The sequence below is a fragment of the Clarias gariepinus genome, chromosome 1, assembly GCF_024256425.1.
Source record: "Clarias gariepinus isolate MV-2021 ecotype Netherlands chromosome 1, CGAR_prim_01v2, whole genome shotgun sequence".
NCBI classification, from domain to species: Eukaryota; Metazoa; Chordata; class Actinopteri; order Siluriformes; family Clariidae; genus Clarias; species Clarias gariepinus.
Window position 1 is genome coordinate 32,328,228 of NC_071100.1, and position 23,038 is coordinate 32,351,265.

Consider the following 23,038-nt stretch of genomic DNA (forward strand, 5'->3'; position numbering starts at 1 on the left):
AGAATTAATAAACTGGAGATTCTATAATGCATGTAAGCACAAAGAAGAATTACAGAAATGTTTATTTCTTTAAATAACTAAGGACAATGGTTATTTCTACTTTGTATGTATATGTAACTTTTACTCAAATATGTTAGTATGCAATTTTTAAATTCGGTTCGGTCAACCAAACAGAGGCACATTTTTTTGTAAACTCATGAAAAAATGCTCATAAAGCATTTGGTCTACAGTAAAGTTGGTGCCAAAATGTACAGAAGGAACAATATTAATAAAATACATCAATCCTCATATCATAAATATCAATCTCACTTTGAGGCTTTTTTTTGTTTAAAGATCTAAACCTGAGAAAGCTTTACAAAGAGAAAAGGCACCGTTAAAACACAACATTTTGGCTCTGATTACAGCTTACATATCAACAACAATTTCCGTCTGTTATATGATTAAAACATCTGTAAATGAATCAGATTTAGTAGTACAATAAAATCACTTTCAAGGAGTACATATTTCTTCACCCACCAGATGGCGCTAACGCACTTGATAATCGTTGCGCTTATTTAGTCGGACCTGAACGAATGATACAAATCCAATGACCACGTAGATTGCTGCAGCGATGAAGCAGTTATAGCCAATCTGGTTGTAGGTAGCATAAACATTCTGCAGTGGGTTCTGACTGTAAAGAAGAGCAGAGGACATTTACATGTTCAGAACAGTTCAGCACAAGCACAATAAAATCTAGACAATAAATCAATGTGGCACGTTATTGAAGCAGTGAAATGAAAAGGTATGTCATTTGAGAAACATCTTGGGTGCTCTAGTTATATTGGGACACAACAATCTCCAGAGTTATGAGGTAATAAAAAAAAGTTTCAAAGATTGTTTCCAAGATAATTTGTCTTTTTTTTTAAAACTACATTTAGACATCACCTTCAAAATAGTCCCCCTGCACGGCAACACAACACTTCTGGAATATGTCCTAGAAGTCTTCTTTTTGAACGTGTCAAGCACCTTTTACGATTCGCTCTGGATCTCCGCAATGGTGTCAAAACGGCGACCTTTGAGCTAGATCTTCATCAAATTTGGGGAGTAGGGTGCGGAAGTGAGATCAAGTAATTTCCGGCAAGAAACTCACATGTGAGAGGAGTTCGGTGACAGGATGCATTATCATCGTGACAAGTCTTTTGGCACACTGACTTATGAAAGTCGGTGCTCCCTGTGACTGTGCGTGCACCCCTGTGCTGACAAAACTACAGTAATCTTGAAACTTTTTGATACCACATAGTATATTTCTAAATATACATTTTAAAGCAGTTGAACTGTTCTTCATTGTGGTTCAAAAGTTCTTTTCTCTCTATAAAATTATATAGAAAATATTTTTTTGTCTTAGAATTTCTGATGTATTTTAAAACCACTGCTCCATAAGAAACAAAAAACCTATGCGGAGAAATCCAAGCCCATTAAATGACCTATAATAATTTTTTTAAATAATAATTTTTATTTATATAGCGCCTTTCCAGAGCTTAAGGACACTTTTCAATGAATAAAAGGAGATAATACGAACAGAAATTGAAGTACTGACATAGAGAAACAATTAATTCAACAAACAGACCAAAAAAAAAAAAAAAAAAAAGGTAAATACAAAACACGCCCTAAAGACAGACATGCAGAGTACAGGTGGATTAAACCAAAAGGGTTCAGTTTAACAAATCGGAGGTGTAGCATTCGGGAAAACAATTTAGTTTTGATTAAAGATTTAAATACTGAGATGTTATTAACAGAACGGAGAGAGTATGGTAGAGAGTTCCAAAGTTTGGGTGCAATAACACTCAATTATCTGCCACACATTGAAGAGAGGCGGTATCGAGGGACAGCAAAAAAGCCAGAATCGGAGGAATGTAGTGAGCGAGTCGGAATGTAGGGGACAAGCAACATGAGTAGATTAGAGAGAGCTAAGCCATTTAAAGATTTAAAAACAAGGATAATTTTGAATTTAATACAGTAGGCAACCGGGAGCCAATGGAGATCATACAAGATTGGGGTTATATGAGCAGAGCGTTTGGTATGAGTGAGTATTCTAGCCGCAGAGTTTTGAAAATAATTGTAATCTGGAGATGGAGCTGGCGGGTAGACCAATGAAAAAGGCATTACAGAAATCAATGCATGATGAGATGAATGCATGGATGACTGTCAGCATCTTTGGTACTGATGAAGGGAAGCAGTTGGGCAATGCGACGTAAATGGAAGAATTCAGATTTAGTGAGAGATTTAATGTGAGGCTGAAAGGAGAGTGTGGAGTCGAAGATTACTTCTAAATTTTTAATGTGAGAGCCAGCAATCTCACAGGTGAAATTGGTGTAAATGTTGCTGGTGAGTGCTGTGGTTCCAATGAAAATTATCTCAGTTTTTTCCATATTAAGTTACAGAAAATTTAGGTTAGGTCAATCTCTAATGTCCTTCACGCAAGCAGAGATTTTGTCAATTTGGGCAGATGGAGTAGGTCTACAGACAGAATAAAGTTGAATGTCGTCTGCATAAAAGTGATAGTTAAGACCATGACGTTAAAGGATCAGACCGAGTGGGATTATGTAAATTGTAAATAATAGCGGGCCAAGAACACATCCCTGGGCAACACCTCGCTTCAGGGGGGCGGTGGGCGATCGAAAATCCTTAACAGAAATGTAAAATTGTCTATCTGAGAGATAGGAAGAAAACCAAGAGAGAGCAGTACCAGAGATAGCCAGACCAGAGAGACGAGAAATAAGTAAATCATGGGAGACAGTATCGAAGGCAGAACTGCGTTGATGAAATAAGAAATAGGTGCAGAAATGGCAAAATTTCAGGAAAGAAGTAGAAGCGTTGAAGAGTTGGATTTCAGGATTAGCTTAGAGACAGAATCTGGGGTCGTCAGAGAAAAACAAGACAGAGACTGACTGGATAGATTTGTTGGATGGGTGAGCTCTGTATCAGTAGGAAAACATTGGTGGACAGCATTAGTCTTCTCAAGCAAATAATCCAAAAAAGAGCAGCAAAACTCATTAGATACTAGAGCATCCTGAGGTGGGTGGTTAGTAAGTTTATTTATTGTATTTAATAATGCTAGTTCTGCATGACTTAGTTAGAAAACATTTACTGCCTGGTCAAGTTGTCATTTTAGAAGGGTCAAATTGTTGGTATTTATTACCAATCAAAGAAAACAACTAAGGACAATGGAAATTACTGGAACTGAGTTAAGAACCCTTCATCACATTATCAATACCTAGAAGCATAGCGCTGAACTGACAATCAACAGAAAAAAAATATATAGCTATGTTTAATAGTAAAAGTAAGAGCATTTTCATGCACACTCAAACTTAATGTGATAAGAATTTACAGGATTGGGAATAAACAGCTGCACAGTCATAAGAAAACCAGTTTGTTAGTGAGATTAATTAGAAAAATGGCTTGAGTTTGCTAGGGAGTATAAAGATTGAACTTTGGACCAATGGGAAAAAAAGCTCATGTGCTCTGATGAGTTTATATTGACCCTATTTCAGAGTGATGTGCACAATAGGGTTAGAATCTAAGTGCATAAACTGACGCAAACATCATGCATAGTGGCCACTGTACAAGGCTCTGGATGATCTGGGGTTGCTTCAGTTGGTCAGGTCTGGGCTTAGCAATGTTATGTGGCAACAAAATTAAGGCAGCTGATGACCTGACTGCACCTTTATTAATGTAGCATCCAAAACGTCCAAAAGTGTCTCGTCTATGTGTAAAAGTGAATTTTCAGGTAGGATCATATAACACCATTTTTCATAACACTTAATGCTTCTTATCTCTTAAACCATGCTTCATTTTTTGTGAATATGCATATACATTTATATTTTTATCTTTAATTAACTTTCATTAACTTTTATGTCCATTTTTTAGTTCAAATCTTTCAATGATCTTAATTGACATTCAGATGAAACTTGGGCAATTCATGAAAAGACAGAAATCTGAAAAAGTGTATTATTCTAAAATGCATAAAAAATATTGCAACATGAATTTGAAAGGGTTATGGACACTACAGATTTTTTTTTTTTACTTTTTAGGCTTCTACCACAAAAAAAAAATAAAAAATTAAGCCACAATTTTTACAGGTCATTTACAGGCATTTTAAATTATTATAGTTTAAAGCAAGACAGCATAACAAGGAAAAATTCCCATTTCTGGGGCACATATAAAATCATCTCTCAAAAAACCGACTAGAGTCAGCCAACTTAAAATTTTTAAGGAAGCAAGATTTATCACTTCCATGTTGAATTAACTTTAAAGGTGGCATAAACATCTTCTGTATTATATGTATAACAAAAAAAAACACATTAATTTAGCACCAATAGTGTGTTTTGGCGGATTGTTAATTTAGCACTACTCCCATTCTTGAAAATCAACAGAGAATGCCTTTGGTGCATGCTTTTACAGTATCTAACAAATGACATGTTCATTATAACTTCTTTCCAAACCAGTGAGATGAACTCACGTGTCATGGTGGTCTTCCTCCTTTAAAGGCACATCCTCAATCAGCACTGCCGAATGAATGGTAAAGAAAATCCCCAGCATTGCCTAAAAGAGGAAGCAGGAGGGAATAGTAATTCGCACAATACTAATGGCTACATTTTACATTGACATTTGCCCAAATTATTTTTTAACATCTCTTTCCTTTCACCAAGCATATTTACACTGTGGTTTTAAAGTGTTGTGTTAAAGGTTAGAGCCCAAATGAACCACATTATACATTATGTTAACTTCAACACAATCAGTGCATCCTAATTCGCTAACATTTCAGAATCAATACTTAACCTACTCATAATTTCATTTTTTTTTTTTAAAGGGGATTCTATCACTGTCTATCACGACAAAAAGAACTGTCTAAATAGTTACATGTGATTAAAACGAGAATGACATTCTTACCAGCATAATGACTCCCCACATGCTCAACACCAGCATACATGCTGCCAATTTCGGACCACAGAGAATAAAAGAAGACATTTTCAAAGTTATTTGTTACCAAAAGCAACCTTAAAACACCGAGAGAGTTCAAACTTAGTTTTGCCAAACTTCTTCCTACGTTTGAGCCTGCCAATAGTCATCTGAACGGGTCAGCTGACTTAGCATTGACTTCCGGTCTGAAGTATTTCATAATAAAAGTGGGCAACTTGTTTTTGTAAGTGAATGAGTGGGTATGTAAATAACCATAGAGAGAGAGGGAGAGAGAGAGAGAGAGAGAGAGAGAGTAGAGTTTAATAGCATGAAATTAATTACAAGAGCTAATAAAAAATAAGCTGTACCAAAACACCGCAGCACAGAAGTACAATGCACAAATGGTATGCTAAAGCTGAAAGGTATGCTAATAGGGAGAAGAACAACAAACTGGCCTATCCCACAAGCAGAGTTTCGTGGGCAAAAAAATATGTAAAATAATTCACCTATTCTCTATAATGCTTATGCTGTACGAGGTCACCCTGGATGGGGTGCCAAGCAATCTCAGGGCACACAAGCATGCTCTCACATACTACAGGCAATTTAAAAATTTTGTAGTAGAAGTAGTAGTAATAATAATAATAATAATAATAATAATAATAATAATAATACATTATTTTTGGTGTACCCCCTTTGTTGTCCTGCTAGTTACTAGGGGCTCTATATTTTTCTGCAAACACCATGAACAAGGACACTGTAGAATCAAGATACATAATTACGTGTAAATATTTTTTTATTAACAAACCACACTCATGTGCAGTGATCATTACAAAGGATATTTTAGGCACAGGAAGGACAATTGTAACTCTTCTCTTGTCTAATGAGAGATTCATTGGGAGGGCTGCTGCACTTCACAACCGGCACTTCACTGATTCTGGTAGAAGTAAAAGGATAGTATTATGATCTAATACAATTTTTATCATTTAAAAGTAAAAATAAATAAAACCTGAACACTATGCAGACAACATGACTTGCTCATGGTTCCACCCGATCACCTATTTATGCCAAATATTACATGAGATGATTTATCAATTTGGATAATTTAATAGATAATATTTTATCGGTTAAAATTAACTATACTATAATTACTATAATACTATACTCTAGTATTACTATACATTATACTCCAATATTATGATATCTTGGTTCTCTGGCAACTGGTAACACATTGAACTCATTACATTGTATTGTAAAGTTTGAGCAAAGCTTTGTACTCATTTGCTTAACTGCATGGTTGAACATTATTATGTGTGAATGGTAAAATGATTTCTAAAAATGTTGGTCAAATAAATACACAAATAAATTTGTATATTCTTCCTATGTTTGTGTGGGTTTCATTTGGTTTGCTTTTTCCTGTCCAAAATTGTATGTGTGGAATGTGTATTTTTCTTTAATTATTTGAAACAAGAAGTTAAAAATGTGTGCTTATTAAATTATATTTTTATGGTATATGCAAAATTATGAAAATGTGTATATTTTTTACTTGCTCCTTGTATTATACAACCTTTACCAGTAAATATTCTTCTTTATATTATTTATTAATTATTAAGTGTGTGCAATTATGGAATTATTGGTACCCTTAATCAAAATAAGTAAAATGGATGGATGGATGGATGGATGGATGGATGGATTTGTTTTTTCACATAGTACTTTTCTATTATTAATATGTTTACCTAAGAAACATTTACCTAAGATTTTTTTTTCCAGTGGGTTTGTAATGTCTTACAAAGTTGGAAACATTTGTAGTATATCTTGCATAATCAGCCTTGTGAACCAGTTTAAACTTTTTATATTTTTAGGTTTGTACATTTCCTTTTCCATTTCAGACAGCAGAATTTTGGTTGACTCAGATAGCCACTGGAAACAATGATTTTTGTTTTTCCAGATCGTTTTCTGTATTAAACATGAACGGTATCAGACCTTCAAAAGATTCTCTTTAAGAAAATACTGATAAGTAAGCTAAATACCTGATATTTTATATATTTACCGGAATGAAATGTATATTGTGTTATACTGTGAAGCTGAAAAAGATTAGGCCAAAGGCACACCCCCTGTTGCTGCTATTAAGAATGTAATAGTAGCAACCTATCAAAGGCTTATTTACTCTTCAGTTACTATTAAATAATATGAATATTGTCATATACTGTACATAGGTGAAATGGATGTCCAAACAAACTGCTACCTTAAGCTGACTGTTTATTAATAAATGCAAGATGTGCTAAAATTATTTTATCTAACTAAATGCTTGATATAAAAAAAAAGGCATACAAATACAGTTTGTGATGATCCCCCATAAACATTTAGCATAGTACTGCATGAAAGTTTGATCATATTAGGCTCCCGCTTCTCTTTCTGTTTTTTCTTTAGTTTTCCTGTTAAATTAGGGCTTTCAAAAATTCTTAAGTAAGTCCAGTAGGTCAATGTTAGTTTTGTAATCATACAAAGTTATAATAATCTAACCACATAGAAATATTAACCCAGTTCATGAAAGTCTAGAAAAATAATTTTAAAAAAAGGTCCATGTTTGCATCCTTTAAAGAGCACTTTATTTAAAGTATTGTGTTCGGGGGACAAAGGTTTAAAGTTTTATGGACAGGACTGTTTTAACTGATGACTGGATTAGTTTGAGTTGGCCATTTGTGGCTTTGTAACTCATTTGTGTCACCCCCCTTCTAGCAGACTAGTGAAGATCCTTAGATGGTTAGAGATGTACTATGTGTTTATCCTAGGATCCACTTCACTGAGTCGATTCCTCAGACTTACCCGTTCATTTGAATCGAACTTTCTCTTTGGATTCATTTGATTGGATTCATTTGAATGCAGAAAAGTTGCAGAAAACTATTCTACAGTAGCCTGATTGTGATTTTGGCATGGCTGTTACGACTAACTTTAATAAGGATAAAGAATCCGGAACCTCCCATCGTGAATAAGGCATGTCCAGGCTCGCTGGTTCTACATGTGAATGAGCATTTCTTTCCATTAGATTTTAGGCGAACACGGCTCCGTGAATTTGAATACTGGTACAAGAGTCTCAAAGTGGTATTCAGTGCGCGGGAATTATTCAACAGGGTAAATTGTTAAACTGTAGTTTCGCTGCTGCATAAGTTCAGTTCTCTGTGGATGAGTGAAATTGGACACCAGGTGGTCGTTCTGCTCGGCTCTTTCTCCTCCCCTTTCTAAAACAAAACGTTGCGAAATTCCTCAAGTTTTGAGGCGGTCGGGAGAAGCCACTTTCCTGGGATTACTTAGGTCGGACACGCATTTATAGCTGACTTCTTTGGCACGGGGTTTGTTGAATAGGCTGTAAAACGAACAAGGAGAATCGAAGAAACACAACGCCTGCTTGAAGAAGAGAAAATAGCGAATGAAGGAAGGACAGGAGGCGCGTAACGGGACCTGAAGGAGAAGACAAGTAACTTTGGGAAAGCTATGGGAACTTCGGCCTTTTTGTATCGATCAGTGAGAAGGCACAAATAACATATTATGCGTTAAACGTTCACATGGTCACATAGATAGGCGAGTTGACTTTCAAGTTTTAGATACTCACAGGGCTTTTAAACACAACTTGACAAATTTTCTACAGCCTACGTGGCCGAAACTGAACACACACCAGGTTGGGCCTGTTTAGCTTTGCTACAATAAATAGAACTTTTTGTTTTAGAATTGTTTGTTAATTTGGATTTTTTTTTTTTAATGAGGAAACTTTTTCTCAGGTCATAGTCATGTTATTTTCTATTTCTTAATCAAAATAATAATAATTTATCCTGTTAGTAATCATAATCATTGCTTAATAACCTATTATTACTACCCAGATCTAAAGATGATTACAAACTAAACTGAACTAATCAACGAACAAGTTTTGTTTTCTTTTTAGAAGTGTTTCAGGTATGATGGAGGGAGAGAAGGAAAGACAGAGGGAAAGAGGAGAGGAAAAAGAGAGTGATGAGACAGAGGAGGATGCTGAAGGAGCAGCTTTGCTGTGGCAAGAAGGCTCTTCTGATGATGACCTAGGACTACCCATCATGCACTGGGAAGCCCTAAGCCTGCGTATTGCCCAACTTGAGAAACAAGAGGAAGAACGAAGAGAGAAGAACAAGGTCAGAGTTACAAAAAGCATGCCACATGTAATGGTATATATATGTAAAATTACTATTACTATTAGTGGTTGGCAGTATGATTTTTTACTATACGCAGAAGGCAATTACAATCAGTAGTTTTACTATCAAAGTGTCTGGGTAAAATAGCATTTTAACAACATGCTTTTAAATAATTTACAAAATGAAATATTTAACGGGAAATGGTCAACAGCCCAACATATGGATAACAAATGGATAATTATTTGATTTATTTAATAAGACTTATTGAAATACTGTGAGGCAGCATGGTGGTATAGTGCTTAGGACTGTGGTCTTTGTGGAGGGTTTGATTACAGACTCAGGTCTGTGTGTGGAGTTTAAATGTTCTCCCTGTGCTTGATGGGTTTCCTCCGGGTACTCCAGTTTCCTCCTACAATCCAAAGAGATGCAAATTAGGCTAATTGGTGTTCCTAAATTGTCTGTTTGTACATTATCACATTGTATACAAATTGCTTACATTGGCATTCATATGTGAAACAGCTAATTTGTTCCCTGTATGTTTAAAGGATGTTGCTCAGTGGACTGAGACCTGGCCAGAGCTATATAATCTTACCAGACATCAAGATACCTGTGAGGAGGTGGATGATAGTCGTTTGACAGCCCTAACAACACGGTACTCACCAGATTTATTCTTTTCTCTTCCATCTTTTACTTTGCTGTAATATCTAAAGACAAGTTATTTTTCCTGTTTTTTTTATGTATTTACTTTTTTATTTTAGACTCCAGAGCCATATGAACCTGCAACTCTGCTTCATCAACAACAGTGAAAGTGAGGACGAGGAGGAAGACAAGGAGAAAAAAGAGGTTTCATTTGACCTTGTGTTTTTATTAAACCCGTTGCACAGCAGATTTTGTAATGCATAAAATATAGATATTTTACTTTTTCTTTTGCAGTGCTGTAAAAAAGTATGATTTTTTTTGCATATTTGTCACAATTTTGTCACATGATTCAGATAATCAAAGTATAAGTGCCATCAAGTGTCAAAATATTACAAAAAAAGAGAACCTGAGTAAATACAAAATACAATTTATAATTGTTGATTTAATTTATTAAGTTAAATTTGCCTGAGTAAAAACCTAACAACTGGTTGTGTCACCCTTCAAGTGTTTGCAGTACCTGGCTAACAAGTCTTTCACATCGCTGTGGTCACACTGTGGTTATGACTTTTAATAAACCCCATGTATAATTAGGACTACTAATTATTTATCACCAGTTTTTGTTTATAATACTTTGCATTTTGCTTCTGTGCAGTGGGGTGTGCATGCACTATTTTTAGGTATTTACAAAAACTTTGCGAATGATTGTAAATGCATAAACTTATAATAGAATAGATTTTTAACTAGCAGTAAGGATGCTAATTAGAAGGCAAATCATGTATAGCAGAATTACTTATTTTAACTGAAGTGGCACTACTGAATTCATATTGCACATACTAAATAATCCAGACTTTGTATTGGATTATATATCTGAGCAGTCAAGGGTTAAGGACCTAACAGTGACAACTTAGTGGTGGTAGGATTTTGAACCTTGAACCTTGCAGGCCATAGTTCAGTGACTTAACCACTGAGCTACCTCTACCCCTGAAGGTGTGCCAACAAAGGTTGTCACATAGGGTCATGCAGGTTTGGACTGCTTTTTTCCCTTCAATAAATAAAGTATACAAAATATACACAAAAAAAAAAAAAGGAAAAACAGGAAGGGGAAACCACTTTTTCACAGCACTGCGTATACAGTAAGTGTTTTGTGGCATGTTGTTTCATGATTTACTTTACAGATGAACAAACACTCTGGAAAACAGATGCAACAGCTACAGCAGCATTCCAGCACTGCATCCAGCACCAAACCCAAATCTGGCGGCTTTAAGATAGAGGTTAAGGCTGCACTCAGCTCGCTAAGACACAAGCTGAGGTTGGAGCAAAAACAGGTGACCGCATATAGAGCTCTTTTAATTCTGATTTCCCAAGTACAAGATCACTTTATACAATTATTTAAGCATGTTGTGGAAAAAAATGTTAATCTGCTTTACTGTTTACTTACAGACCAAACCCCCTAGTGATATAGTCAAAGAGAGAACTCAGTATAATCGCAGCGACTTGCAGAATTTCAGCTTAAAGGAGTTGAATGCACTGAAGACCACACTAAGCAAAGACATTCATAGTAAGGTTTCTTCTAACCGAAACAGTATTCAAATCTCATTCTCTAAAATTTAAGAACTCTAGTATTGCTCTTCAGCATTTCATTATTTGTTTTTTACTAGCCCTGACATCATGTGTTTAAAATGGCTAATGAGTGAGACTTTTACAATTGGGTACAATTACGAAGTTATCTGGTAAAAGATGATACACACAGTTATTGAATATGTAATAAGAAAATGCAAAAATATGAATATAAAAATAAGTTAAATAAAGGCTTAATTGAATCTCTAGAAGATGAATCTAAACATCAGGAAATTAAACTAAAGGATGTTTGGAAAAAGGAACTAAATATGTCAATAATGGCAATTAAAAGCAGTTCGTTAGTAAACAACAAATACATCAGTTTGAGGGAATATGATTGGATAATTGTATCCATATTTTTAGTAACACCAGGAATTCAAGTAAAGTAATATTAATTTAGCATATAAGAAAGGATGTCGGGAGGAAGTGGCAAATCATCCACATATTTTTCATGTCCAGTTTTAAAGGGCTATCCAGACAAGCAGATTTTATATGCTGCCCCGGGTTTGGGGTTTTATAGTTCATGACCCTTTATAATATATTTACATAGAAATGTTCAATATTATTATTTTTAAAAGAATGAGTGCTTTTGTGCAGTACTGTACATGTGTGTGTGTGTGTGTGTGTGTGTGTGTGTGTGTGTGTGTGTTTAAATAGACCTCAGCTCTGAGTTAGTCGGCAGACTTCTCACAAGAGACCAGCTAAGAACTGAGCAGGATGCCATGTTACTGGAGATACAGGATATGACATCACTCTGACATAAGATGTCACTTCTTTTAACGGGGCAAAGAAGATGCCTTAACTTACAAACCTGGGAGATCTACCTGGAAGAATTAACTGTACTGTGAAAAGTTTTTCCACACCAAAGGACTGTTTTAAGGACTTAAATTGCACAGATTTGCTCCCAAGTTTGCCTCCATTTTAGCTGCTTTGTAAGGTTTCTGTTATTATGTTGATATAAAGGTTTTGTATGGCATCAGTAATCTGTTACTGCTGTCTAGGACCAACCTGAATTACGTTGTTTTGACAAATCATTCTTTTTGTTGTTCTAACCCTTTAGCTTTGTGTCATATTTACAACATTATAGTGATGTACTGCATCTATAATTTGATAGTCAATAGTTTACAGTCACATGCAGACACTTGGAGAGCTAATGAAAAAAGCAATACCCTCCTGAAGGGATGATGTGTTACAGTATATTTCACACCTGTGCACACAAATGTAAATTATGCAAATTATCGGTTAGAGAATCAAAGCTGCCTAAAACATGCTCATTAACGTCTGCCTAGAATATTACATTTTATTTTATATGTACATATCTCAGGTAGCACTTGAGTTGATTGATGCTGCTTGTCTTTTTTTTTAAGAATAAAGGTACAGTTTATTCAAAATATGTTGTATAGTGATCAGCTGGTGATCAGTACACCTTCTGTGATACCACTCATTACTGGTTTTCTTTTACAATAAAATTTAATAAGTATACAGAATAAGGTGTTTCTTTGTCTTGCCTAGTCAGAGTTTGTATCTTCAAATGGACAACTCAGCAGAAATAGAGAAAAGAAGATAGACAGGGGGAGGGACAGATAAAGAGGTGAGGGGAGACCATGAAGTAGGGAGGGATGAATAGAATGGTCCACCATAAGTAGGACAAACAGTCAAGGTAAAGTACAGCAACAGTTTATGATTCTGAGGTGAGCTAGAGACTGCTTTCTTCTTCACACTAATGAAAGATGGACATTAAACTAGGAGTGTTTTTGTAACATTTTTTTTTTACTTTGACATTTGGAATTCTATTTTTCAAAAAGATCTCTTCTGTTAAATCAGGTAAGTTTTCCAGTTTATAACAACGCAGTGACAGGGTTAATTTTTTTATCACTCTGTGATACAAGACATGTATTTTCGACTTTTTTCTTTAGAAACTTTACTTCGTAAAGCTCTTTAATACTCTGACAACAAGGGAAAAAAATCCAGGAATTGTCTTTGTCCCCATTAATCTATAAATGGTTGATTTATCAAAGCATGGTGGACTCTGTTGACACAATGCTTTATACTGTATGTTTCTCAAGTGATGAACAATATAGCCTTTTGCCCTGTAGCTACTTAGCTTAATGCTCAGTCTACAAGAAGAGAAGATAACCATTGTATGGCACGTGGAAAAAGTTCAAAACAATGTTTGATGTTTGAATATATCCACTGAGCCACATAGAATGATGTAGTGCTGTATGCGCTAAAAAGATCTGTAAACTTTTAGGGTTAAAAAGAAGAAATGAGTTGAGGGTATCAAGTAAGGGTAAAAAATGGAGATAGATGATGGAACATAGAGGGAAGTGTGGTTACTGATTGATTAGTTACTGAAGTGAAAAGAGTCTGAATCAGCAGCATATACTCATACAGCAGGCAAACAGCTTCACAGATTGTGAAAGAGGCTGAGCGTGGGGGTTAGACAAAAAGACCAAAGCGGCTGCCTGTTAGGCCTGTAAATAGAAAAGAGCTCGAATATTAAATGGCACCAGAATTAAATAATATTATCAATATCATGTGGTTGTTGTTTGATTTTGTATACCATACTAAACATATTCGCAAATCTTTTGTTCCTTTTTTTTTTGTTTTACAGAAACGTAAATTGAACAACCAGGCTGGAAATTTGAATACATTGTATTCAATACAAGACTATTTTTATGGATACTTACTGTGATGATGATAAAGGATCACTTCCTTAATACAAGTTTCAGAAAAAAACAGCAATGGTGACACAGACTCCTACAGGCCTGTCCGAAACAGACCAAGAAGGTGACACACTTTCCCACTTTTTAGCAAATTCCTCTGCTGCTGCCTCCTGCATCAATGATGAGTCCTACAAGTACATATTTCTTCCAATCTGTTACTGCTTCACATTTGTCTTTAGCATCAGCCTAAATTTTGTGGTGCTCTATCGCTCTTTTCGCCGCACCAAGCAATGGAATGTGTCCCTAATTTATATGGTGAACTTGGCTACAACTGACTTTATGTATGGCCTCTCCCTGCCATTCCTAGTGGCCAGTTATATCATGCATGACAACTGGGTATTTGGAGATTTCATGTGTCGCTTGGTCCGCTTCCTATTCTACTTTAACCTGTATTGTAGCATATTTTTCCTCACCTGCATCTCTATGCATCGCTACTTGGGTATCTGTCATCCAATGAGGACCATCACTCTAGAGACGAAGCGAGCTGTAAAAGGCACCTGCATTTTTGTATGGCTTGCTGTCTTTGCCCTCACATGCCCAATTTTCAGATTCGCACAAACAGAGCTTCTTCCTCGTCGAAAAGATGGTGGCGCATTAGAGGTACATAAAGTGAATGGTGACACACACAAATACAACACAAGTTCAGGCACTGAAATGTTCCATAACTGCTGGGATGATGCTATTGATAAGGAGTTTCAGGATTATGTTCCTTATGGAATCACCCTACATCTCTTGGGGTTTTTTGTACCATTTAGCATCATTGCTTGGTGCTACTCACGTGTGGTTATGACTATATTTCAAACACTGCACTCTCAACATCCTGATAATGGACCAAGGACTAGACAGGGAAGCAAGGCAGGGACAGGAGGAGAAGGCATGTGCATTATTCTCGGTGCGCATTCACCTTACATAAACAGGCGTCGTAAGTCCATCAAAACCATAATAACCATTACTCTCCTCTTTGCCCTGTGCTTCTTCCCCTTTCACGTAACCCGTACTATTTTTTTGGTGCTGAAAGTGACCAGCAGGGTGCAGTGCCATACGATGAGGATGGTCTCTATTTGTTACAAAATTACTCGGCCACTAGCTTCCTTTAATGCCTGGCTTAATGCTTTGCTCTATTTCCTCACAAAAGAAAAAAGTGGACTCTGCTGCAACAAATCACCACCTTCCCAACGTGGGCGTTTTTGGCCTTTAAGGATGCTGGGAAAAGGAGGGAATGAGGAGGAAGAAGCTGAAAAAGCAGTGAATCACAAAAACAATGACTTTAAGACAGAACATAACATATTTCCAGATGTACCTTAAGATAATATATAAAAAATATGTAAAATGTGTTTAAAATGTTATACTATAAATTCAACTGAAGAAAATGTCTTACAATTGATATGTATTCATTTATTTCCTTATGCACTTACATATAAAATATCGAAAACATACATTTGTTCAATGATATTGTGATTGGTGTCAGATAGAAATTAATAATTTTGTGATTAATTTTAATGTGTTATATTAAAAATGTATATCTTATTGTTTTATGATCCTTTGACCTATATTACTTGACATAATATTTCCAGCTGCTCGGACACATAATATAATGACACAAGGACAAGCTTACTTCAGTACTATCAAGGCTATTGCTGTAAAGTAAATGATTAAAATGTAAATAAATTATATTTCCTTGTACTGCTCAGCTAACTAGAAGAAATTAAAAGTTGAATACCTCTGATGTTTCTCTGTAAATACACCTTTATGTGTTATGGGACAAATTCAAATGTACACTCATTATTCACAAGGCTGCTAGTATGGATATGAACTAAACTACCAATCGAATGTTTGGACACACCTTCTAACTCCATGGTCCTTTCTTGATTGTTATTTCTTTCTGCATTGCTAAACAATGCTGAAGAAAAATATGCAATCATTTCCTTTGAACAGTTGATATTGAAATGTGTCTGCTAATTAAGCTCTATAAAGCTTTGATAATGGCTTTGATCTAAGATGCTTTGACTTTGTGATTTTTGGGGCTGATGAATCTAAATGAACTTCTCTTCTGCAACAGAGGTAAGTTTTGGTCTTACTTTCCAGGATAGCCATTTTCATAGTGCTTATTTAGTTCTGGATGGATGGATGGATGGATGGATAGATAGATTTTTTTTTTTTTTAAAGTTAGGTAATTGTCAGCAAAATAAATATCAAAGTCCAAACCTCACATGTGATATAGAGGGAGGTTGTCTATTTGGCAGTGTTAATTATTTCCTTTTTCTCAATAGTTAACTAAAAATAGGGACAGGTTGTTCTCCATACTTAGAGAAATTAATATTAGTCAGTAATTACATGCATAACACCATTGTGTTATCATGAGTTTATAATGGGAAAAAAGTGGTCGTTACCACTAAGTAGAAAAATTTTGGAAAAATTATACAACCCTTTAGACAGATTTACATTTGTAAGACATTTACAGGTACATAATTTTTATGTAAATGTTTGTCATTTAGAATGAACAACCTGTTAGGTTCAAAAAGAAGAGTGTCAGAATTATTATGTTTTAAGATTAATTAAAAAAAAGAAGAAGAAAAGAAGAATTATTGCTTGTTGTGTGTGCCACACTTTAACACACTTACCGGCTGATGTTCTATCCGGGAGAGACAGACTAAAACACACTAACAGACACTCCATTTATTTAATATTAGCAAAGAGAGCAGATTTAATCTTTTTGCCTTGTCTCCTGTGCATCCACGTACATCTATGACATATATGTTATATAGTAATGACTGGACTTTTGATGTACGGGATGTACGGGATGTACATCAAAAGTCCAGTCATTACTATATAACATATAAGTCATAGAGAGACCCGGAGAAAGACAGACGATAAGAAATACATTGGCATTTTCTGGTTAAACAAAAAGGCTCCAGCAGACACAAGATGTTTGGAAGTATATTCATCTGGATATGGGCTTTAGAAAGTGTTACCACATACGGAGTCAGGAAGTGCTCACATATTCTAAAACCATACACAAATTGTGTGCTGTTTTATTTGCCAATAATTGTTTAATATAGGTTTAGGTGTTATTAAAACAGAAATGCTGCGTACAAGGAAATGCCAGTCAGTGCTTCTCATGAAGATAATATTAACATTTCACCATTCTCTAAAAAGGTTGTTTTATATTGTGCTCTCACTGATAGGTTAAAATCTTGCAATGAGATTTAATCAATGGCTGCTGAGGAACTTTGATATGCAGGAAAGCTATTCTTGAAATTTAGTAATTCGACCTACATGGAGCAGCGTCCTGATATTAAATTGCCTTAACGTAATGAAGCTTGCGTGCAGGACGCTATGTTGTACAACAGGGGGCGATATATGGAACATCCGTTATATCCAGTTTGGAAATTCAAAACAAAACCAGCCAGGCCAGTTCCCGACCTGCACCGCGGCAAAAAATAATCGCTGACCGTTAAAAAAATTAACAAAAAATATTTTAAAAATTCATAAAGCGAATATTTGTCTTCGAGACGCCTGGTTTCGTAAAGGTTATCGAAATTACAAGTCGGCGGTGTGTCGAAACGTAAAAAAATTGTAGAGGAAAATTTTTTATTTATTTTTTTTTCCTCTGTGCCTCGTGTCATCACGGTGTAGAGGTGCTGCGGTGAAGCCTTGGCGCCATTTTCAAACTTCAGAGCCCGAGTGAATGGAACTCTTGTTATACACAAAATTATTATTTTGTTCTTTTATTATTTATTTTTTACTTTCCAGTCGTTTAGCATTTTAACATTGCAGCGATTCAACTGACTTCCGAGGACAAGGCAATTTTTTTATTATTTCAAAAAAGGTAAATGAATATTTTGCATTTTATAAACCAGTGCTTTTTTATCATACTTTTCACATAGTTATATAAAAAAAACTTTTTCCCGCGAAAAATATTTGTAACAATTTTGTAAGAATGTATTTCTTTTGTGGCGAACAAGTTTACTGATTTTAGTTTCTGAGCAATGCTGGCAGAGCTGTCTAAGTTACTTCAGGTCACTTGGTAATTTCTAAGTAATTGTTTGGCGACTGCTACAAAAAATCCTGTCGATTTTATTTTTACAGAGTGTTAGTTTAAAACATAATTTTTTTTTTTTTTTTTTTAAGGTTAGAGTTAAATAAGTGTGTAAGTAGAAAAGCCTTCAGATTTGGTTCCTGGTTAAGCTAATGAGTAACCTGTTAGGGAGGTGTGTGTGTATATGTGATGGTGCTTGTAGTTTTTCACTGTAGGAGTTTCCTACACAAGGAGCTGTCCAGTTACTCTGCTTAGTTAAATAAGGGCACATGCGTGTCCCCCTTTTTTTTGCCCCCTTTTTTCTAAACCCCAGTAGCAGAAATTCATGACTTATTATTTTGTCTTGTTTATTCCTATGATGTTAGGATCAATAATTTCATTAGTCTTTTTGAGTCATGAGACACTCCCTGTTTAGGTTTGTGTCTGACTGAGTATCCAAAATCGTTATAGTCGAACACAAAACTTTGAGCCGCTATCCTTAACCATTTTGTCTATGTACAATGATTTTCACCTTTTTCCTTTAACGAATTCTATGTTCATTATGCTCTCCACAAATGTAGTTTTCGTTGACTCTGCCAACCCCCCATCCTCCCCCCCCCTCGCCCCCACACTTTTTAAAGATTATTATTTTATTTATTTATTTGCACAACCACTATAAACAGTTTGGTTTGTGCAAAGCACTTAATCACTTAAAGCTGGACTGTGGGTCTGAGCCAGTTATTTAGATTTCAGTCTTTTTGCGACTAAATTGGATAGATACATATATATGCAGCCCCACCCACCACCAGCTCAGATTGTTTGTTAATATATAAAGCTTAATCAACTTTATTTAGGTCTTGCGATTTTAAAATATTTTATTGTTATTAGACTTTATTGATGATTTTGCTTACATCAGTGCATGGCAGGTATAATTAGTGTTAAGACATTTTGTGTTGCCTCATAAGCGGTCATCGAGCAGAAGAGACATTAAATCAAACAACATGCATTATAGGGGAAGGGGATAAAATGGGTCATTTGGGGAAAAATTATGAGCAGTATGTGGTGTGTTGCAGTGTGTATGTGTGTAAGTGCATGTGAAGAGGCATATGACTGATTGGGGACTTTCATGAACTTCTGGACTTTAAGAAAAGGGTAAGAAGAACACACAGTGAGTATAGTGAGTCTGCCTGGTTTGGTTTCTAATTTGTCGGCTTTAATATGGTTTTTGGATTTGGATAAATGCTCTTTTCATAACTAATGAACTCTCCTTGTCTGGTAAATATATTACCAAGGATTGTAATGTCTTTGGACTGAGTTTAGAAGTGATTCTGATTTGTGAATGTATGTGATCAGGACTTGTGTATTTCAATATGTTTCCTCATGTTTTTTTTTTCTTGAGGTGATCTGCTACATTTAACTGTTGTGCATTACACTTCATGATCTGAAACTGATTTACTGTTAATATTTGCTTTTGCTGCAACTATTTGGATAGCATATTAAATCATTATTAAATAAAAAAAAATTGTGCTTTAAAAATGTAGTTGTATATAAGCTATATAAAATGCTCCATCACAGCTGGAATTTACCACAGTAATTAATAAGCATGTATGCTGAAGCAGTGACACGTTAGTTTGTTTCTCTTTTATCCTCAAAATTGGTCATTTTACAACCTATGAAAAATCAGGGGAGTTTTAGGGTCATCATTTGCATTCTCATAATGTGCCTCATTTTGCTTGAGTTGATAATGCTTAATTTTTAACCATGCCTCTCATGTTAGGCCCTGGGCCTGACACTGTTCCTTCTCTGGACTGTTTTTAGTCTTCCTGTTTTTGTGTGTGGTTACTGAGGCTTAGTGAGGACCTGTTTTGAGCAGAATGAGATGATGCAAGAAATGTAAGATAGTATATTACTTATTTATATAATTGATTTTAAAATGTTATATAGCACCCCTGCAGCATATTCATAATTTTGTTTTTAAAGTGCAATCATATCATATTTTCATATGGAGTGGATTAAAAATGTATATCTACGTATAAAATATAGCTTACAGTCAATATGACTATTGGGGGGGGGGGGGGGGGTTAAGTAATTTTTAAAGCAAGATTGTGTGTGATGGCAACAATTTTGCTTTAAATTGCCGGATTTGTTGTGTGCTGATCTTTTAACTACTAATGGCCTGTTTATGGTACTCTTTCACAGTATGAGATTGTGACTTCGACAACTTGCTTTTTGGCATAATGTACAATTCGCAGAGGTCTTTGTCTTGTATGGCTGCGTGTGCGTGTGTGCGCATGCAACTGTTCAAGCCCAGTTGTCTTTCTCAGTAAAGCTATCTGTGGAACCAGATCAACATTTTCTCCACTTTTTGTACCTAGTCTCTCGCTCTTAGCACAGCCCACAGTGCCGGTACACACAGCCAAACTCCAGGTTGAGATGAAACTATGAAAACAACATTAAAATTATAATCAAAAAGTTTAGTATCTTAGGTTGTTTTTAATTTTTTTTTTTGTCTTCCCCGGGTTGCACTTGCATTTTTAGTTTATTTCATGGTATAGACTGAAATGAATCAAGGTCCATGAAAAAATGTGTTTTTAAGACACACGAGTTTAGAGACTGTAGTAAAACTTTTCCTACATAATGGCAAAAAAAAAAAAAAAAAAACGCCATACACACAACACTTTTTTTCTTGTTTCGTTTCCCTTTTTCCCCATGTTTCTGCAGTTGAGGCTGCTCCTTCTTTTGTTCCTCCCTCCCTCCTTTTCTCTCTGCTGGCTGTGTGAATGCTTTGGCAAGGGTACAAGAAATCAAGCAAGCGAGAGCTGCTAGCACTGGCGCGCTCCACACACTAAGTCCCACAAATTAATTTTTTTCCTGCAAACAGTTAAAGCAGCAGTCCCCAAATTTTACACCCTTCGAAAGAGACCCACGGGTGACATACTGATTTTTTTTTGGATTTTTCCAGTCGCCCAAAAATGTTCATTTTAATTGTAGAAAGTGATGCCCCGGGAAAAAGGCTACAACCCCTGCTTTTTATGCCTACCAAGTTCCTCAGGCAGCCTCACTAGCTACAGCTAAGCAGAGGCTGCACACTGCATGGACTCCTGGTCTGGAAAAGAATAGGGAGAGAAAAAGGGTTTAGGGGCTGAAAATAGATGGTGGGGGACAAAAGCTTTAGGGACTTATTTTACTCTTGGAACCCCAGCCTGGAATGGGAGACCCAATCTTAGACGAGTGGGTGTATTTTTGATCTCAAATTAAGATTTGGAATGCCAACTGATATATGTATGTGAGGCTTTCTTTCCTTTTTGAAATATTTTGCCACAAATTTGTTTTAATAGATTTAGCTTTTTTAGTTAATGTTTTTTTGTTTATATTTAAGGAATTTACATATTTGCATGTTACAGCCCTTTACTGGTGTCTTTTACCTAGTTTTAAGTAAGATAGTGCTAACTGTCTTAAAAATTTTTTTTGGCTTTTTAAAAGACTAAAACAAGTTATACCTAATTTAAAGTAATTAATTTAAACAATTTTCCCTCCCAGGTGCAGAATTGACTTCAGAGGACGACTGGTGTTGTTCCTTTTGGGATTATCAGCCACCTTCACCTCTCCTCAGTTGCTCAAGAGGGTGAAGAATAAAGGCCGAGGGTAAGTTAGTTTCTTTTTATGTTCCTGCTTCAAAGCTTAACCAAAATGGCCCCTGGTTTGAATGGGTAAGTAAAAGTTAGGCCAGGGTGTGTGAAAGTGTGGGCTTGTGCTCTCTCTCTCTCTCCCTCTCTCTCTCTCTCTCTCTCTCTCTCTGTGTGTCTCACACACACACGCGCACTCTTCTGCACTCTCTCGCTCTCTCACTTTCACTCCGCACCTTTTTGTAATCTCTTACTTATTCTCTCTCTCTCTCTCTCTCTCGCCTCCTGATCTCCCATTTTTGTGCTTTTTGTTGTATGCTCCCTCTCAGCGAACAGCTGGCAGGAGTAGACAAAAAAATGAATGCCTTCTTCAGCTGTGCTGACGTGATCATTCGATTGAGACTGCAAATAGGGTGTTATCAAAAGTACCTTAGGCTTTTTTAAATGTTACTTTTCAATTGTATTCCTAAAAAAAAAATGTCCATATCATAAAAAGTCCATTAACAGTTGATTACATTAGACTGTAGTGTTTCAATATTTAAAAAAGTCCATTAACAGTTGATTACATTAGACTGTAGTGTTTCAATATTTCTCAAGTTTTAACAAAGATTATCTGCAATAGAAAGTGTAACTTCAGGTATATTTCAGCTGAACCTAAGAAATATGTTAAGAATAAATTAAAGTTAATATTCTATGTAAGAAATACATTTTAAAAAATGTATGGTCCCCCTTCAATTAAGACACTGCAATTTTTTTTCTTTGTAGCTGGGTCACCTTTTAATGCTGCCACTTTGCTTTAATTGTATAAAAGCAGTGTAATTAAATTTTTCTGTCATTGCAGTAGTTAATTCTGATTATTCTCTGTCAACTCTGTTTCTCTGTTGATTCATTGTCATGGTCACACCTTTTAAGAATGTTTTTTTTTTTTTTTTTTTAATCTTTGGCCTGTTCTCCTTTTTGTATTCAGACCTTATAACTTACCCTCTGTAATACTTTCAACATGTGTAGTAAAAAAAAAAAATCATTATGTCCCATTAAATAGGTTTTAATTTCTTTTATTTAGCTCTTAGACTTTTTCTCCTCTTTATAGTTTTTTGGTATTTGTAATTTTTATACTTTTGTTATTGATTTCTTTAGTAAGGTTTATACATCAAATTATGTATTAAATTTTTCCCTTCGCCCTTGTGACAGAATTGAGTGTAACTTCATAGTATCAGTGGGAACGGTACTAGAGAAATAAATTAAGAAAATAAACTGATATATAATAGCCACTTGGTTATCTAATTGAAAATGTTGAAAATGCAATTTTGCTGCTAC

General features: G+C 35.4%; 3 protein-coding genes across 3 annotated transcripts; 2 read left to right on the top strand and 1 right to left on the bottom strand.

The window, feature by feature from the left end:
- Positions 1 to 44: 44 nt before the first annotated feature.
- On the bottom strand, positions 45 to 5,120 carry rnaseka (ribonuclease, RNase K a). Its single transcript, XM_053497476.1, has 3 exons — positions 4,930 to 5,120; positions 4,499 to 4,581; positions 45 to 670 (listed from the first exon to the last, which is right to left on the bottom strand). Exons 1-3 carry the CDS (start codon positions 5,005 to 5,007, stop codon positions 526 to 528), a joined length of 306 nt encoding a protein of 101 aa, XP_053353451.1. The 5' UTR covers positions 5,008 to 5,120; the 3' UTR covers positions 45 to 525.
- A 2,737-nt stretch (positions 5,121 to 7,857) lies between these two features.
- Positions 7,858 to 12,832, top strand: si:dkey-6n21.12 (schwannomin-interacting protein 1). The gene is made up of 7 exons (XM_053503425.1): positions 7,858 to 8,611; positions 8,873 to 9,095; positions 9,641 to 9,747; positions 9,854 to 9,938; positions 10,910 to 11,059; positions 11,175 to 11,292; positions 12,009 to 12,832. The coding sequence occupies exons 2-7, from the start codon at positions 8,886 to 8,888 to the stop codon at positions 12,107 to 12,109; spliced, it is 771 nt and encodes a 256-aa protein (XP_053359400.1). The 5' UTR covers positions 7,858 to 8,611; positions 8,873 to 8,885; the 3' UTR covers positions 12,110 to 12,832.
- A 1,211-nt stretch (positions 12,833 to 14,043) lies between these two features.
- si:dkey-6n21.13 (P2Y purinoceptor 3) lies at positions 14,044 to 15,413 on the top strand. The gene has a single exon (XM_053502621.1). The coding sequence runs from the start codon at positions 14,096 to 14,098 to the stop codon at positions 15,380 to 15,382; it is 1,287 nt and encodes a 428-aa protein (XP_053358596.1). The 5' UTR covers positions 14,044 to 14,095; the 3' UTR covers positions 15,383 to 15,413.
- Positions 15,414 to 23,038: the final 7,625 nt, after the last annotated feature.

Coding starts and splice junctions, on each gene's coding strand:
- rnaseka (XM_053497476.1), bottom strand. CDS start 5,007: ATGTCTTCTTTTATTCTCTGTGGTCCGAAATTGGCAGCATGTATGCTG. Junction 4,582..4,929: donor TGTGGGGAGTCATTATGCTG/GTAAGAATGTCA, acceptor TTCCTCTTTTAG/GCAATGCTGGGGATTTTCTT. Junction 671..4,498: donor GAGGAAGACCACCATGACAC/GTGAGTTCATCT, acceptor TCTTCTTTACAG/TCAGAACCCACTGCAGAATG.
- si:dkey-6n21.12 (XM_053503425.1), top strand. CDS start 8,886: ATGATGGAGGGAGAGAAGGAAAGACAGAGGGAAAGAGGAGAGGAAAAA. Junction 9,939..10,909: donor AAGACAAGGAGAAAAAAGAG/GTTTCATTTGAC, acceptor TTTACTTTACAG/ATGAACAAACACTCTGGAAA. Junction 11,060..11,174: donor TGAGGTTGGAGCAAAAACAG/GTGACCGCATAT, acceptor GTTTACTTACAG/ACCAAACCCCCTAGTGATAT.
- si:dkey-6n21.13 (XM_053502621.1), top strand. CDS start 14,096: ATGGTGACACAGACTCCTACAGGCCTGTCCGAAACAGACCAAGAAGGT.